Below are 16,639 nucleotides of genomic sequence, written 5' to 3'. Positions count from 1 at the left end.
TCCAGGCATTGGAGGAAAACCAGAGAAACATTGAGAAAGGAGAATGTCAGAAAGATGGGAGCAGTCATCAGTGTTCAGTCAATTGAGAATTAACTAAGATTTTATAAATGAAGTATCTCCCAGATTTGGAGGTCCTTGCTTATCTGAGTGGGAAGTTTGGGATGGAGTGGAGAAAGAAGGGCAGGGAGGCTGGATTTCAGTGTGGGGTGTTTCTCCCTAGATCATGCTTTTCCACTGTGCAACGTCCTCTCATTTTTTCATCTCTTTTAGAGTCTCCACAACGATCCATAAGCTCCACAGCACCCCAGTTCCCAGCTAGCCCCATCTCCATCTCTTAGACCTCCTCTCTGACTATACTCTCCTTCCCTCTTCTCACCTGCACTGGACTTCCTGTACACTCTGGGGGAATGTTCACCTCCAGAGGACACAGAACTTGCTTCATTAACTCTTTCAGACCTTTACTTAAATATTACTTTCTCATTGAGGATTTTCCTGATCACCTTATTTAAAATTATAGCCTGTAGATTAAAGAAAAAAATAAAAGAAAGGAAAAAAAAGTAAAATTTCACTCTCTATGCCTCGTCAGTTTTCCATCACTGTAAGAAATACGGAGATATTTTGGCTCACAGTTTTGGAGATTTCAATCCATGGTGGGTTGGCCCTGTTGCTTTTGGGCCTGTGTCAAGGCACCATATCGTGGGGGAAGTTGCTCACCTCAGAAATGACCGTGTGCAAGAGAGGGATGGAGAGAGAGAGAGAGAGAGAGAGAGAGAGAGAGAGAGAAAAGCCATAGTCCCAATATCCTGTTCACAGCTATGCCCCCACTAACCTAACTTCCTTATACTAGGCCACTAAGGGCTCCACCATCTCCTCCCCACAGGATGACACCAGGCCTTTAACACTTTGGCCTTTGGGGGACATTTCAAATCCAAACTGTACACTTTCTCCTCAGTTGCTTGTCACTTCAATTGCTTTCCTTTTCCTCATTGGTTGACATATAGTACTGTAAGTTTTAATTATTTTTTTTCTGTGGTTCCTCTCCCCTAGCAATAATGAAAGGTCCATGAGGGTAGAAATTGTCAATGTTTTGACTCACTGCTATGTTCCTAGTCCTAGACTAGTGTCTGGTACATAGTCTGCTTTGCATCTTTGAAAGTGTTTTTGCTGAGGAGTGGATCACGTGGTAGAGCACTTGCTTTGAAAGCACAAAGCCCTGAGTATAAACCCCAGTCTCATCGCCATCCCCTTGCAAAAAAGAATGTTACCTGCAGCCATGTTTATAATAGCGAGAAACTGGGGTAAAAACCTAAATGTCCATCATTGGGGCTTGTCATATAATGAAATACAGCCTGGTAATGGTGGTACAGGAGGTGGGGCAAAGAAAAAAAAAGTGTTTTTGCAATTCTAGCTGAAACATCCCCTTGCCCAGTCTTCCCTTTTCACTTCCTCTGTCCTATCACTTTTAGCATTCTCCTGGCGTGTATCACCTTTTGCCTTCCATGGTTATTTACAGAAATGTCTTTTCTCCACTTTACACCATACTGTCTTTGGGCCTTCCAAGGTGCTCTTTTCATCATCTCTCACATTGATTTGTGAACTCATTCAATAAGTTAGTGAATTTGTCACAATCAATTAAAATATCTTTGCTCAGTTTCCTCCCCCCATACCTTTAACAAAATATATTTATTCTTTATTCTGTGCCAGATACATAGCTGACCTTGGCCTAGAGAGAGAACTCAGCCAGTGCCTGTCCCCTAGAATCTCACAGTAAGCACAGTAGTCTAAGAAAGTATTTTAAAATATTTTCAGTTGTGGAGATTTTAATACCTTTTTTCCTACACACATATACATGCATATACATGCACACGACCATGTTACACACATTACTCCTTGGATTTTTTTAGAATATGTTACTTTCTAGTTACAAAAATTGCTTATTTCCTCAAATTGCTTATTTCAGGAAATAAAAATACATAACATTAATATACATTGGAAAAAGTCAATATATAAAGGGAGCAGTAGATCTCCCTTAACTTTATGGATTGTAAAATATCTCTGCCTCCCTGATGAAATCACCCTGGCTCCATTACAGATCTGGTCAGGAAGATTTAACAAGGATGGTTGTTTTGTTGTAGGTTAATGGAGGAACGGAGAGAAAGAATAAATAACTTCCTGGGTGAACTAATGAAAGAGAAACTTGGTACTGAAGATTTAATTACTGCTGGAGATATTGCAGAAGCTGAGGCTGAATGGGAGAGAAGAGAAAAAGAAAAAAATGAAAAAACTCAAGCAGAATTAAAAGCGATTGCGGAACATAGAGCCATTGTGGTAAACAATTCAATTATGACAAACAAAGAAAAACAAGTTTAAGACTTCTCCATGTGGTCTTCACCCCTCTGCTCTCTGACCCGAAACTAGCAGAGGTGTGAGACGCATGCATGAATATCTTCCCATATTCTTTAAATCAATGTCTATTTTCAAACAGAAGATGCCATGACAATTATAAATGAGAAGATCTTACTTTTCTCTTCCTATATTTCCTCCTTCCCTCCCTCCCTTCTTCCCTCCCTCCCTTTCTTTTTCCTTCCCTCCCTTTCTTTCTTTCTTCTTTCTTCCCCTCTCTCTCTCCTTTCTTTCTTTCTTTCTTGACAGAGCCTCAGAACAGATCCTCCTGCCTCAGCCTCCCTGGTGCTGGACTACAGGTGTGTGCCATTCATGCCCAGCCATATTTTCTTTTTTTTAAAACATCTGACATGTCCTGTATCACTCAACTTGTGTTTTCATTGGGTGTTTCCTGATGTTCAAGAAATAGAGTAACCCAGCCACATCAACACATGTGCACATAGATAGTTTTCTGCTCCCACATTGCTCCTGGCTGACTTTTTGCTTGGAGCATTCTAACTCTGTTCCTTTTTAATCAGGAGTGTTTGCCAAACTGGTTTAATTTTTTATTTACTTTTAAACATCCAGATGAAAAACAAAGAGGAGGAAGAAAGACAAAGAAAATTAGAGTCTAAAGAACAATTGCTGGCTATCATGAAAGCAGATCAGATTTACCAGGAGCATGAAAATGAGAAAAAACTCAAAGCTAATAAAGAACTCCTAGAAGTTCAAGATGCCCATATTCAACAAATGGTGAATATTCCTAAATATCTCCACTGACTTTAGCAATGACTGTGTGATACAGAATTCATGCTGATTGTGTCTCCCAAGCAGTCTACTTTGTTGGTCATTATGGTTATGACACAATAAAATATGTCAAAACTGTTAGGTCCTTTTCTGCTTTTGTCTGCACTGAGGCTCCCATGCTAGGTTTCTCTTTTACAGAAATGTGTTATCCTTTTTCAATGTCTATTGTAGTTCACTAAATATTTAGTAAAAGAAAACATAAATGCATATGACTGGCTGTAATGCTTATCTTTGTTTTATTTTTTCCCCTCATTTTAACTAAGTTGACTTTGATCGCATGGGCTTTGGGGTTGAGTTGAGAGGGGATGGCAGAAATTCTAAAAGGCGGACAGAGGATCTGACCCCAATCATTTGTGATTAAAGCCTGTTTTCCAAATAGGTAGTACCACTTTCTATTCCTACTAGTGAAGTATGTGAGCAGGTTGCTCTCCATCCTTGCCTACACTTGGTGTTGTCACCTTGTAATGTTAACTAATGCAGTAATAGCTCATGGCTTTACCTTGCATTTCCCTATGCCTGTCTTTTCATGTCTGTGTTAGCATCTATTCAAATGTTGCCAATTATTTAATGGAGTTTTTTATTGTTGAGTTTTTAAGTTTATTTTTTTATTATGTTAAAATATAACCTAAAATTTACCATTTTAACCTTTGTGTGTGTGATGCTGGGGATTGAATCCAGAAATGTTTGTATTTTCTAGCCTTTTCTTTTTTTTCCCCTTTTTTGCAGTGCTGAGGACTGAACTCAGGGCCTCACACACACTAGACAAGTGCCCTACCACTAAGCTATACCTCGGACACTGTTTGAACTGCTTCTCAGTGCACGATTTGGAGACATTAGCACATTCACATTGGCTGTCACCACTACCTGGCTCTAGAGCATTTTCATCATCCATTCTGTAGTGACTCCCTGGTCCCCATACCTCCAGCTCTAGCAAGCACTGCTCTACCTTCTGTCTCTGTGGATTTGATTGTTCTAGGTACCTCATAGAAGCAGATCATACAATATTTGTCCTTTCTGTGTCTGACTTATTTCACTTAGCATCACATCTTCAGAGTTCAGGGGTGTGGTAGCAGTACATGGCTCATTGAAATAATATTCCGTTGTGTGTATACACTACATTTTCTTTGTCCATCCATCCACCCATGGACCTTTGAATGGTCTTCTACCTTCTGCTTATTGCGAATAATGCTTCTGTGAATTCAGATGTCTGAGTCCTGATGGAGTAGAATTGCTGAATCATGTGAGTTCTTTTTTTTTTTTTGGCAGTACTTGGACTTGAACTCAGCATGTCACACTTGCTAAGCAGGAGCTCTACTACTTGGACCACTTCACCAGCCCTTTTTTTTTTTTTTCATTTTTCTTTTATTATTCATATATGCATACAAGGCTTGGTTCATTTCTCCCCCCTGCCCCCACCCCCTCCCTTACCACCCACTCCGCCCCCTCCCTCTCCCCCCTCCCAATACCCAGCAGAAACTATTTTGCCCTTATCTCTAATTTTGTTGTAGAGAGAGTATGAGCAATAATAGGAAGGAACAAGGGTTTTTGCTGGTTGAGATAAGGATAGCTATACAGGGCATTGACTCACATTGATTTCCTGTGCGTGGGTGTTACCTTCTAGGTTAATTCTTTTTGATCTAATCTTTTCTCTACTACCTGTTCCCCTTTTCCTATTGGCCTCAGTTGCTTTAAGGTATCTGCTTTAGTTTCTCTGAGTTAAGGGCAACAAATGCTAGCTAGTTTTTTAGGTGTCTTACCTATCCTCACCCCTCCCTTGTGTGCTCTCGCTTTTATCTTGTGCTCATAGTCCAATCCCCTTGTTGTGTTTGCCCTTGATCTAATGTCCACATATGAGGGAGAACATACGATTTTTGGTCTTTTGGGCCAGGCTAACCTCACTCAGAATGATGTTCTCCAATTCCATCCATTTACCAGCAAATGATAACATTTCGTTCTTCTTCATGGCTGCATAAAATTCCATTGTGTATAGAAACCACATTTTCTTAATCCATTCGTCAGTGCTTCACCAGCCCTTTTTTGTGTTGAGTATTTTTGAGATAGGGTCTCATGAACTATTTGCCCAGGCTGACTTCGAACAGCAATCATCCTGATCTCTGCCTCCTAAGTAGCTAGGATTACAGGCCTGAGCACCAATGTGGATTCTATGTCTAGTGTTTTGAGGAGCTGCCATATTATTTTTCACAGTTGCTGAACCATTTTATATTTCCACTAGCTGGGTTCCATTTTTTCCAATCAACAGTTGCTTTTTTTCCAGTTTTAGTATATGGGCTGCTGAAGTGAGCACAACACTTGCTTTTCTTTTTCTTGTTTATTGTAGATATCATAATGAGTTTAAAGGGATATACTCAGTGGCAGAGCACTGCTTACCATGTGTAAGGCTCTAGGTTCCATCTTCACTACTGCCAAAAAAAAAAAAAAATCCCCTGGGATTGAACCCAGAACCTCACACATCCTATGCAAGCACTCTACTGCCAGGCTACCTTAGCCACGTTAGCTGTTTTTTTATATCCTGAACAGTAACCTCTTGTCAGAGTGTGATTTTTTAAAATGCTTTATCCCATCCCATGGGTTGCCTTTTCACTCTGTTGACATCCTTGATGTAAAAAAAGTTTTAATTTTCATGAAGTCCATTTTCTCTAGTTTTTCTTGGTTGTTTTACTTTGTGCTTTTCATGTCATGGCCAAGGTATAACTTCCAAATTTAATGTTATGAGTTTTTCCTCTGTTTTGTTCTAAGAGTTTTCCTTTCCTTTCGTTCCTTTCTTTCATGCTGGGAATAAGCCAAGGCCCTGTGGCCTAGTGCACGCTAAGCACTGAGCTCCATCCCTAGCCCTGTGTCTTTTTGTACAATCACACCCTGTGTCTGTCTGTACTTTACAGAACATCTTTGAGATTAGGTAGTGTAAGTCCTCTGGCTTTGTTCTTTTTAGAAATGGTTTTGGCTGTTGTAGGTTCTTTAAATTACAACATATGTTTTAAAATCAATGTGTCAATTTTTAGAAAATGTCTGCTGGATTTTTATTAGCATTGCAGTACATATAGAGTAATTTGGGGGAGAATTAGAAATGTTTTAGGGAAATATAACGATCAGGCCTTCAAGTTCATGAATATTGTATATTTACTTAGTTCTTTAATTTTCCTCTGTAGTGTTTGTAGTTTAAGGGTGTAGAGATCTTTTACTTTTTTTTTTTTGAGATGAGGTCTTGCTGTGTAGCCTCAAACTTGTGATCCTCTTGCCTCAGCCTCCCAAGTGCTGAGAATTCAGGTGTGTACTGCCATGCCTGGCTGTTCTTATTTTTTAAAATGTCCTTATAATTTAAATTGTTTTTTTTATTTCCATTTGGACCATTTGTTTACAACATGTAAAAGCACAGTTCATTTTTGTGTATTGATTTGTGTCCTGAAGCCTATTAACTTTTTGGTATTTCTTTATAACTTTTTACATGTAGTCATTTTGTTTGTGAATAAAGTCAGTTTTAATTCTTCCTTTCCAAATGTATGTCAGTTCTTTTTCTTGCTTCACTCCACTGTGTAGAACCTAGTACACTATTGATTAAAAAGCTGGGAATTGTGGTGCATGTGTAATCTTAGCACTAGAGAGACTATAGTAAAATTGTGAGTTGAAGGCCAGCCTTGGCTCTATAGTAAGAGCCTCTCCTACCCCCAATCTTAAATAGAAAATATTGTGTCTTTCACCATGAAGCCATGATGTCTCCTATAGGTTTCCATAGATAACTATCAGCCGTCTCTCTTTATTCTTAACTTGCTGAGAGTTTTTAGCATAAATGAGCATCAAATTTTGTCAAATGCTTTTTCTGTATAAATTGAGGTGATCCTATGTGTTTTTCTCTGTTATTCTACTAATATGGTTTGCCTCATTATTATTTTTTTTTTTTTGAGATGGGGTTTAGCTATGTTGCTCAGGCCTGTCTTGAACTTTTGAGCTGAAGCGATCCTTGTGTTTTAGTCTCCTGAATAGCTGGGACTATGGGCCCAGTTTGGTGTTTTATCAACTTTAGATATTGAAACAACTTTATATTCCTATTTAGTCATGGTTGGCTTTACAAATTATGTCTATACTTAAATATATTCCTGAATTATATTGCAATATTTTGTTAAGGATTTTTGCATCTGTTTTCATGCAGAAAGTGGCATTCTTTTCTGATGGGGTGTTTCTTTACCTTCCTATTAGAACAACATCAGCCTCACCAACACACTGAACGGTTTTCCTTCCTTCTCCATTTCCACTTTCTGAAAGAGTTCATGGAGGATTGATGTCAGTTCTTAAATGCTTGATACAATTTGCCAGTGAAGTCATCTGGGCCTGGCCTTTTCTTTTTCAATTTTTTAGTACAATATATTCATTCTACAGGAGGGGATTCATAGTTCCAATTAAACTTATATTGTAATTAGTTACATCACCCCATCATCTCTCTACTTGACCCCCCTCCCCGCCCCAACTTAAAGCAATTGCAAGAGGTTTCTTAGTTCTGTTTCATATAGGTATATAAAGTCCATCTGCCATATACTGTCACCCGAATCTCCTTCATTCACCCTCCTCCCTCCCACTAGTACCCCCCATACACACTGTACCTACTTTACAGTCCTGTCTTTCATTATTAATATTTAAATTGGTGTTCAAAGGGGTGTCTCAATGTATGCCCACTGTGGGTGTGCTTTACTTACTCTCCCTTACCCCTTTACCCTGGGCTTTTCTAAGTGGAAAACTGGTGAGATGACTAAATTAATTCAGTTCATTTACTTGACATAAGACTATGGGTTTCCTATTTCTTCCTGATTCAGTTTTCATAACTTGTGTCTTTTAAAGAATTTGCCAGTTTACTTAGCTGGTTTGATTAGTTCTATAAAATGGTTCATGGTGTTTTAGTGTACTTTTAATGTGTATAGATTCTGTACTGGTGTCTTTTTTCAATCTTTTGTACATTCTTTTTAAAAAAATACTTTTGGTGGTATTGGGGTTGATTTTTAAAGATTTTTGGTTGTGCATTCTTAATATAACTAAAGGTTTATTAATTTTATTGTTTCAATGATTTGATTTTTGTTTTATTGATTTTTTTCAACTGCCCATTTTCTCTTTCATTGATTTTCATTTTGATCTTTATTAGATTTTTTTTTACTCTACTTATTCTCTTTTTGTTTCTAACAAATCTTATGCTGGAGCTTTGATAATTGACTGTAGACCTTTCTTCTTTCCTAATTAAAGCATTTGAAACCATAACTTTTCATATAAAGCAGTGCTTTCTTGCATCTCACGTTTCAGTGAGTTATATTTTCATTTACATTCATTTGAAGATTGAATTTCCACAGATTTGAGTATTTCTCAGATATTTTCTCTTTATTTGTAATTATTTTATTGTAGTTAAGAGAATAGTCTTTGTATGACTCCATTTTAAGTATTGAGACTCATTTTATGGTCCAACATGTTGTTTGTCCTGGTGAATGTTCCATGTAAATTTGACAAGAATGTGTATTTTGTGGTTAAATTCTATGATTGTTGACTAGATCACGGTTGGTTATAGTGTTATTTTCCTCTTCTCTGTCCTACTGGTTTTCTGTTTGTTCCATCATTTACAGAAGAAAGAGTTCTGAAATTTTCCACTATATTTGTTGAGTTACTTATTTGTTCATTTCTAGCATTTTTTGCTCCCTGTATCACAGAACTTTGTTGTTAGATGAATATGCATTCATAGTTGTAGATTGATTCTTGTTACATTGATTTTTCCTCATTATGAAATGCCTGTCTTTGCTCCTAGCAATATTTCTTGTCTTGTTGGTAGGCCAGTAGGTAAGATTTTATTATTCTAGAATATACCTAACAAAAAATTATAAAATGTACTATTTTAGTACTGGAGTGTGGCTGAAGTGTAGAGAGCTCGCCTAACAGGCATGAGGCCCTGAGTTCAATCACCAGTACTGTTAAAAGAAGTACCATTTTAACAATTTCAACCGTACTGTTCTGTGGCATTAAATACACTCACATTGCTATGCATTATTCCTTGTTTTAAAGTCTGTTTGGGGTAGGGGTATAGCTAAGTGATAGAGCACTTGCTTAGTATACAGAAGACCCTGGGTTTGATACCCAGCCCCATAAATACGTGTGTGCACACAATACACATGTCTTTTTTTAGAGTCTATACTGCTTAATATTTATGTGGCCACTACAGACACTCTTGCTTGCTTTCTCTTTGTATGGTATTTCTTTTCTCTTCCTTCACTTTTTAAATTTAAAGCACATCTCTTGTACGCAGTATATGGTTAGATTTATATTACTATATTCTGAAACTGTAAGTACAAATCAATTAAAGGTAAAAGTCATTAGGTGCAATACTTAACATTCCAACGTATTTATAACTCAGTCTACTATGTGCCAATCACTTTTTTTTTTTTTTGCGGCATAGTCTCATTGTGTTGCTCAGGCTGGCCTTGAATTCCTGGCTCAAGCCATCCTTTCACCTCGGCTTCCTGAATAGCTGGGACCACAAGCATGTACCACCATGCCCAGTTAAACATAAGTTTGTATTTATGCTCAGGGCATATGAAATTTGAGGTACTAATCTTTTGCCTACAGTAATCCTCTTTCCATTGTCACTTCCTTCCTGTGCCTCAAGTGGTTCTGTTTCCTCAATTTTTCTACAAATTATTACCAAACTAGCATATCCCTTGTTGCCTTTCATGCCATAGTTTTTAACCTTTTCTGACTTCCAATCTCATTGAGTACTATTTTCTATTTTTTAAACACTTAATATTTTATTGCCAACTCAAATAGCACATAAGCTTACTTAAATTGTAGAACAAATTTGATACTGACATTCATATGGTTGTTCCATTCCCTCATAAATTCCAAGTCATGGACAATACTAGGTTTTATGTTAAAGTTTTAGATTTTGAGAAATATTTTCATGAATATTAAATATATTCTTATGTAGAGAAAACATTTTTACAAACTCAGCATTTCTTATAATGCTTCTGACAAGACAGAATGACAAGTTGTCAACCAGAATTTCACAGAAAAGCTATTAAAACCATCTCATCCAGTGTAAATTAATATAAACATTACAAGACAAAAATTTTACAAAGTATTGGTAGACAGTGGATTCCTGATCAATTTACATTGGTAAATATCTCTCATTGTTCCAACTTCAAGTTCTTGGAAAACAGAGAATGTAATTGGACTAATTTAGTTCAGATATTCACTGCTGATGATCTTATGTGGATGGGGGCAGTGATTATATGCCTGCCAAAGTTTACATACAAATAGTAATCATCTACTCGATTTTTATTTAATATTATGCTTTTAACTATCTTGCTGTATTGCTTAAAGTTATAATACATAAAGCTACGAATTAAAGTAAGTGTGATTGGTCCACACTTTGAGCATACTATTCTGAGAAGCATGGGAGAATTTATGAAATAAATTACAGTATGTTGGTGTCAAATGAGAATTTGTAGCCAGGAGCTGGTGGCTCACACCTGGCTACTTGGGAGGCAGAGATCAGGAGGATCGTGGTTTGAGGCTCCCTGGACAAATAGTTCTGGAGACCCCATCTCTAAATAACCAGAACAAAATGGACTGGAGGCGTGGCTCTGTAAACATGAAACCCTGAGTTCAAACCCCAGTACTGCCAAAAAAAAAAACATTAATTTTCATTTGAAGATGTAATATATATATGTGTATGTATATATATTATATATTAGATATATTACTTTCATATTATGTTATAATTTATATATACAATATATATCAAATTTCAAATGCAAATTAATGTTCTTTTTTTTTTTTTTTTTGGTAGTATTGGGGTTTGAATTCAGGGCCTCACTTGCTAGCTAGGTGCTCTACCACTTGAGCAATTCTATCAGTCCACAGTTGATGTTCTTAACTGATACTAAATTGTATTTCCTTTCTTTCCTAAATAGGCAAAAAATAAGTTTAATGCAAAAGAAGCAAAACAAGAAGAACTGGATTATTGGAGACATACTGAAATGCTCGCAGCTGAAAAGGAGAAAGAATTTCAGAATTATGCCAGAGAAGTAATTAAATTTGAATCTGAATCAGGAAATAAACATATCTATCCTCTCGTAAAAGCTGCACAGAAAGGACCTGGAGGTGGCCGTGGGCCAGCCTTTGTGGACAGAAGTGGGGTGAAGCCCAGCTACCAGGCAAATGATAGCACTGGGGGTCAGCTTCCTTTCTATAACCCTCAGAGGGCGAGATACAACGATTTTCAGAAATCTAAGGGACGGCTAGGCTTTACATGGTAGAAGAAAATTTATTTTAAGACTGACAAAATTTATTGTCTCATATATGAGCTACAAATGTAAATGGATTATATACTTATAATTTCTATTAGTAAAACTGCTCTTCATCTCAGTATGACTAACTTGATACTTTACAATATTTCCATTGAGTATATGTAAAAGCCCAGGGTTTTATTGATTCAGATTCCCTTTTTTTGTTGTGATAAACAAATACACAATGTAACTTTTATTTAAAAATGTGCTTCCCATGGTAGGAGTATATTGACAGTATTGTTCACTCATGAGTGTTTCCTGTCAGATGGAAACCCTGCACCCATCACACGGTCACTCCCCTTCCCCTCCCCAGCGCGGCACCCGCTCAACTGCTTGGTCTCCGTGGATTTGTCTGTTCTGTGGATTTCAAATAAGTGGAATCGCTGTGGGCTCTGGTGTCGGGCTTATGTCACTAATATCAGATTTGTCAACTGTACCATGTTATCAACACCTGGTTCTTTTTATTTTTTGGCGGTACTGGGGTTGAATCCAAGGTCTGGCGCTTCTCAGGCAGGCGCTCTACCATCTGAAGCACACCCCCGGCCCTTTTTGCTTTTATTTTTTGAATAGGGTCTCAGTTTTATGCTGGAGTTGGCCCGGACTGTGATGCTTATATTTACACTTCCCACAAATCGGGGAGTTTTTTAATTGGTTGAGATGGGGTCTCTTGGACTTTTTGCCCAGACTGTCCTCCAACTACCGTCTGCCTGATTTCTACTTCCTGAGTAAGCCCCTGTGCCCAGCCTACCTCATTCTTTTTATGGCTGAATAATATTCCACCCAGATAGTTCTTTTCTTAGGAGAAATTCATGCTTGTTTTGTTGTTCATTTCTTAAGCTTTAGTGTCAAATAACATTTCACTATTGTTACTATCAGTGTGATTACTGAGCAGTTGAGCCGTGGTTTATTTTATAAAGGGCACCTCCTTAGACATGCAAATTACCATGTTTTGAAGTCATTTAAAGTAATTCTACATGTAGTCTTTTGGGGCTTTTGTTGCTTTGTAGTAAAAGTGATAGTAAAGTTTGTAAGGAATACAGTTTCAATAGAGAGAGGGTGAGAATGACCCTGCATGTAGTTTTGCCACAAACTTTATATACACTTTCAGTGTTTTGGTTTTTTTGGTGGAACTGGTGTTCCTCTCAGGACTCTGCACTTGCAAAGCAGGCGCTCTACCACCTCAGTCACACCTCCAGTCCATTTTGCTCTTATTATGTTGGAGATGTGGGCTCATGAACTTTTTGCACAGTCTGGCCTCAACTGCAATCCTCCCGATCTCAGCCTCCCAGGTAGTTAGGATTTCAGATGTCAGCCACTGGCTCCCAGCTGGTTCTTTTTTTCTTTTCTTTCTTTTTTTAATAAATTACATTCCCTTGCCCCTTTACATTTTAAAAATTGTGGTAAAGCACAGAAAACAAGTTACCATCGTAACCATTTCTAAGTGCACACAGTTCAGCAGTGTCAAGCATACTCACGTTCCTATTCAGTCTCTGGACGTTGCTTTCCTTCACAATCGAATGTTATTTTTTGGCAGCGCTGGGGTTTGAACTCAGGGCCTCACACTGCTTGCTAGGCAGGCACTCTTACTGCTTGAGCCACTCCACCAGCCCTTCTTTGTGATGGGTATTTTTGAGTAGGATGCTCCTGATCTCTTCCTCCTGAGTAGCTAGGATTGCAGGCATCAGTCACCAATGCCTGGCTCACAACTGAAATTTTATATCCACTAAACAAGTACTCCTGTTCACCACTTTCCTTAACTTGTGGGAGCCATTTTCTGTTACTATGAATTTCATCACATAGATACCTCATGTAAGCACAGACAGTATATGCTTTTTTTTTTTTTTTTTGAGATAACTCTTGCTATGAAGTCCAGGCTGTCCTTAAACTCATGAGCCTCTGGCCTCCACTCCCTGTCCCCAGTGCTAGGATTATAGGAGTGTGCCACCACACTTGGCTTCAGCATGTTTATTCATAACTATTTTACTTTGCATGTGTCCCGTGTTCAATGTTGTAATGTGCCAGTTTCCTTCCTTTTAAGACTGAATAATAGCCCATTGTATGTATACATACTGTCCATTCATTCCTTCATAAATGGACATCTGGGTTGCTTCCACACCTTGACTGTTGTGAATAATGCTGATATAAACATGGGTGTGCAAGTAACTCTTTGAGATGCTGTTTTTTTGGATATACATCCAGAAACAGAATTGCCAAATCACATTATCCTATTTAAAAATTCTGGGAATTGCTTGTCTTCTTCACTTTTGAATAGATATATGTAGCCCAAGCTAGCCTGGAACAGGTGATCCTCCTGCTTCTGCCTCCCAAGTGCTGGTTCTACAGGCATGCATTTCCAGGCCCTGCTGCCATTTTCTAAGCAGCTACACCATTTCATTCTTTTTCTTTTTTGCAGTACTGGGGCTTGAACTCAGGGCCTGGGCAAATAGTTTGCTGGAGACCCCTATCTAAAAAAAAAAAAAAAAACCAAGAAACAAAAAAAGTGCTGGCAGAGTGGCTCAAGTGTTGAGGGCCTGCCTGCCTAGCAAACATAAGTTAAAACCCTTGTGCCACCAAAAAAAAAAAAAAAAAAAAAAAAAAAAGATGCTTGGAGAGACCATGGTGAACACACAGACAGCTGATGGGACACCGAAAACCGTGAGTGGAATATGCAATATCTGACACTTACAGGATACCACAGATTACTAATGGCTTAAGATCTTCAACATATTAAATGCATCACTCCTTTTGATGACATCTTTGTAAGACTGCATTTGCAGCACTGGCAGGGATAAAAGTCCACTACACTAAAATCAATGTGCTATAGGAGAAAAGGTAGCAGTGTCCAATCTGGTTCCAAGGCTTGATAAACTGTGATATGACCAACAGTTGCACAAATCTCACTAGCAATGAACTGTGGTTAGGAATGGAACAAAATAATTTTAAGGGCTGGGGATGCAGCTCAGTGGGTAAGTGTTTGCCTAGCATGCACAAGGTCCTGGGTTCAACCCCCAGTACCACATGTGCACACACACACAGAATTTAAAAAAACTCAAGCCAAGTATGGTGCTGCACACCTGTTGTCTCTGCACTCAGGAGGCTGAGGCAGGAGGATGGCAAGTTGAAGGCCATCCTGGACTTCATCTCAAGAACCTCTATCCAAGGAAAACAACAAAAAACTATGTTGTTAGGATAAATACTTTAGCTATTTCTTTTGGCTTAGAAAACACCATGTCAAAATTACTGAGATGCAAGGGCAAACTGCACCAAGAAAGGCATACTATTTAGTGGTGATAACTAATTTTAGAGGATTTGGGGGTGTAGCATGTTTGATAACCCCCAAAATTTGGGCTGGCAGAGTGGCTCAAGTGGTAGGGTTCAAACCCTAGGACCACTTTCTTTTTGGGGCAGTACTGGGGCTTGAAGTCAGGGCCTACACCTTGAGCCACTCCACCAGCCCTTTTTTGGGAAGGGTAGGGTCTTGCGGAACTACTTGTCTGGGCTGGCTTTGAACCTCGATCCTCCTGATCTCTGCCTCCTGAGTAGCAAGGATTACAGGCGCGAGCCACTGGCATCTGGCCTTTTTTTTAAAGATAGAGCTATCTTCACATTGTAAACAGCAAGTAACCATTGTACAAAATGGTAATTACATGAATATGGTATATAGCCAACTTAGCTGAGTGAAGGATAATACAAAACAGCTTTACCAGGCTTTATTTTGTATACATTTATTTTACTTTCAATTGGGCTGGACTTTCTACTAGAATTGAATACATTAAAAACAAAGGAAAGGCTCTGCAAATGTTCTCAAAATTCAAAAACAATTTAATCAAAAGAACTCAGTAGTATCCAGATCAGCAGAAACACAAATGCCTCCACTGTGCCAATGTGGTAAGAAAGCCATGGATAAAGTCTGTGGCAACAACATAAAGTGGAACCAAAGCACTGCGTGCTGAGGATGATGATAAGGGAAAACCCAGGTGTAAAAACTATGAATTAGCACTTTAAAAGGTATTATAATACTAGGTAATGAAATGTTTGGAAGTGAAATCTAAAAAATAGAAAAAGCAAATTGATGCTTTTAAGTACTTTAATACACAATTTGCACAATTTGTATGTAGCACTCACATTTTACATATTTTCCTGGCTAAATAAAGCATTTTAAAAACACTTCCAATTTTGAGTCTTAATAATGTTCAACTGATAACACACAAACCACAGAATGTTCAGAATGTTTTTATATATGCACATTTTCAATGACAAACTCTCAATGAGATGCATTTCCTTAAATGTCTAATTAAAATAAAATCAAACAAAACCTAGACCTGTTAAGTATTTATATGACTTCACAAATATCAGGGTTATATTAAAACTGACAGGCACAGGACATATTGGAGTATTCCTAATGTTGAGAATTTGGGGTGGGGGGACTAAAAAGCAAATTCATTATTCTAGTAGAGAATAATGAATATTCCAAGTTCAGCCTTAAACCTTTATTGGGGCAAAAGACAGGCTACAGACAGAAGTGTTAAGCTTAAGCACACTATAATTTATTCCCAAACCTGGAAATCATCAATTCTGACTAAATTCTTAAAGAAGGTTTTGTTAACACTCTATTTGGTTTCCTCAAGATATATAAAAAATTTTTTAAAAATCTCCATGGGTACAATAAAAGTATATTTTTCTTGGTTCATTTTCACTATTTAACTTTTAATTAAAATAAAGGTTGAGTAATCCAATAAATTTTTTAAAAAATACAAATCTCAAACTGTTTTATAGTATACTTTATTTAATACAATGTTTTAACTATAAAAGTTAATACAGTTTTAAGTTTAAATTTTGTAAAATGCAGTTTGCAGAAAACAGTCTGATAGTCACTAATGATAAAGAGAAGCAGCATTTTGAAACCAATTTTACAATTGAGATGACAATTTTATTTTTAAATTTCATTAAAAAAATATACATCACAGTGACTTGTGAGCTAAGTGCACGGGCTTCGTGACGCTCTCCCGTCAGAGAGCATCCACAACTTTGAACATCCCCACAGAGAAACACCCAGTCCACTTATCAATCTTTCAAATCCTATAAACACACAAAGCGGGAAGGAAATATACAGCATGTGC

At 37.7% G+C, this 16,639-nt stretch overlaps 1 protein-coding gene across 3 annotated transcripts in view; it reads left to right on the top strand.

Moving 5' to 3' along the window:
• The window catches only part of Cfap210 (cilia and flagella associated protein 210), a 36,103-nt gene extending 19,931 nt beyond the window's left edge, over positions 1-16,172 (top strand). Inside the window, exons 7-9 of one of the 3 annotated variants that reach the window (XM_074071056.1) lie at positions 2,136-2,328; positions 2,971-3,135; positions 11,145-16,172. In XM_074071056.1, the coding sequence (XP_073927157.1) occupies positions 2,136-2,328; positions 2,971-3,135; positions 11,145-11,489 (703 nt within the window). In that variant the 3' untranslated portion in view covers positions 11,490-16,172. Of the gene's footprint in view, positions 1-2,135; positions 2,329-2,970; positions 3,136-11,144 lie in introns of those variants that run through there. The other 2 variants (XM_074071057.1, XM_074071058.1) reach the window with 2 other exon arrangements.
• The last annotated feature ends 467 nt before the right edge of the window (positions 16,173-16,639 follow it).

The sequence above is a fragment of the Castor canadensis genome, chromosome 4, assembly GCF_047511655.1.
Source record: "Castor canadensis chromosome 4, mCasCan1.hap1v2, whole genome shotgun sequence".
Classification (NCBI taxonomy): Eukaryota; Metazoa; Chordata; class Mammalia; order Rodentia; family Castoridae; genus Castor; species Castor canadensis.
Note: the sequence above shows the minus strand (reverse complement) of the source record. Positions and strands in the feature narration are given on the sequence as shown.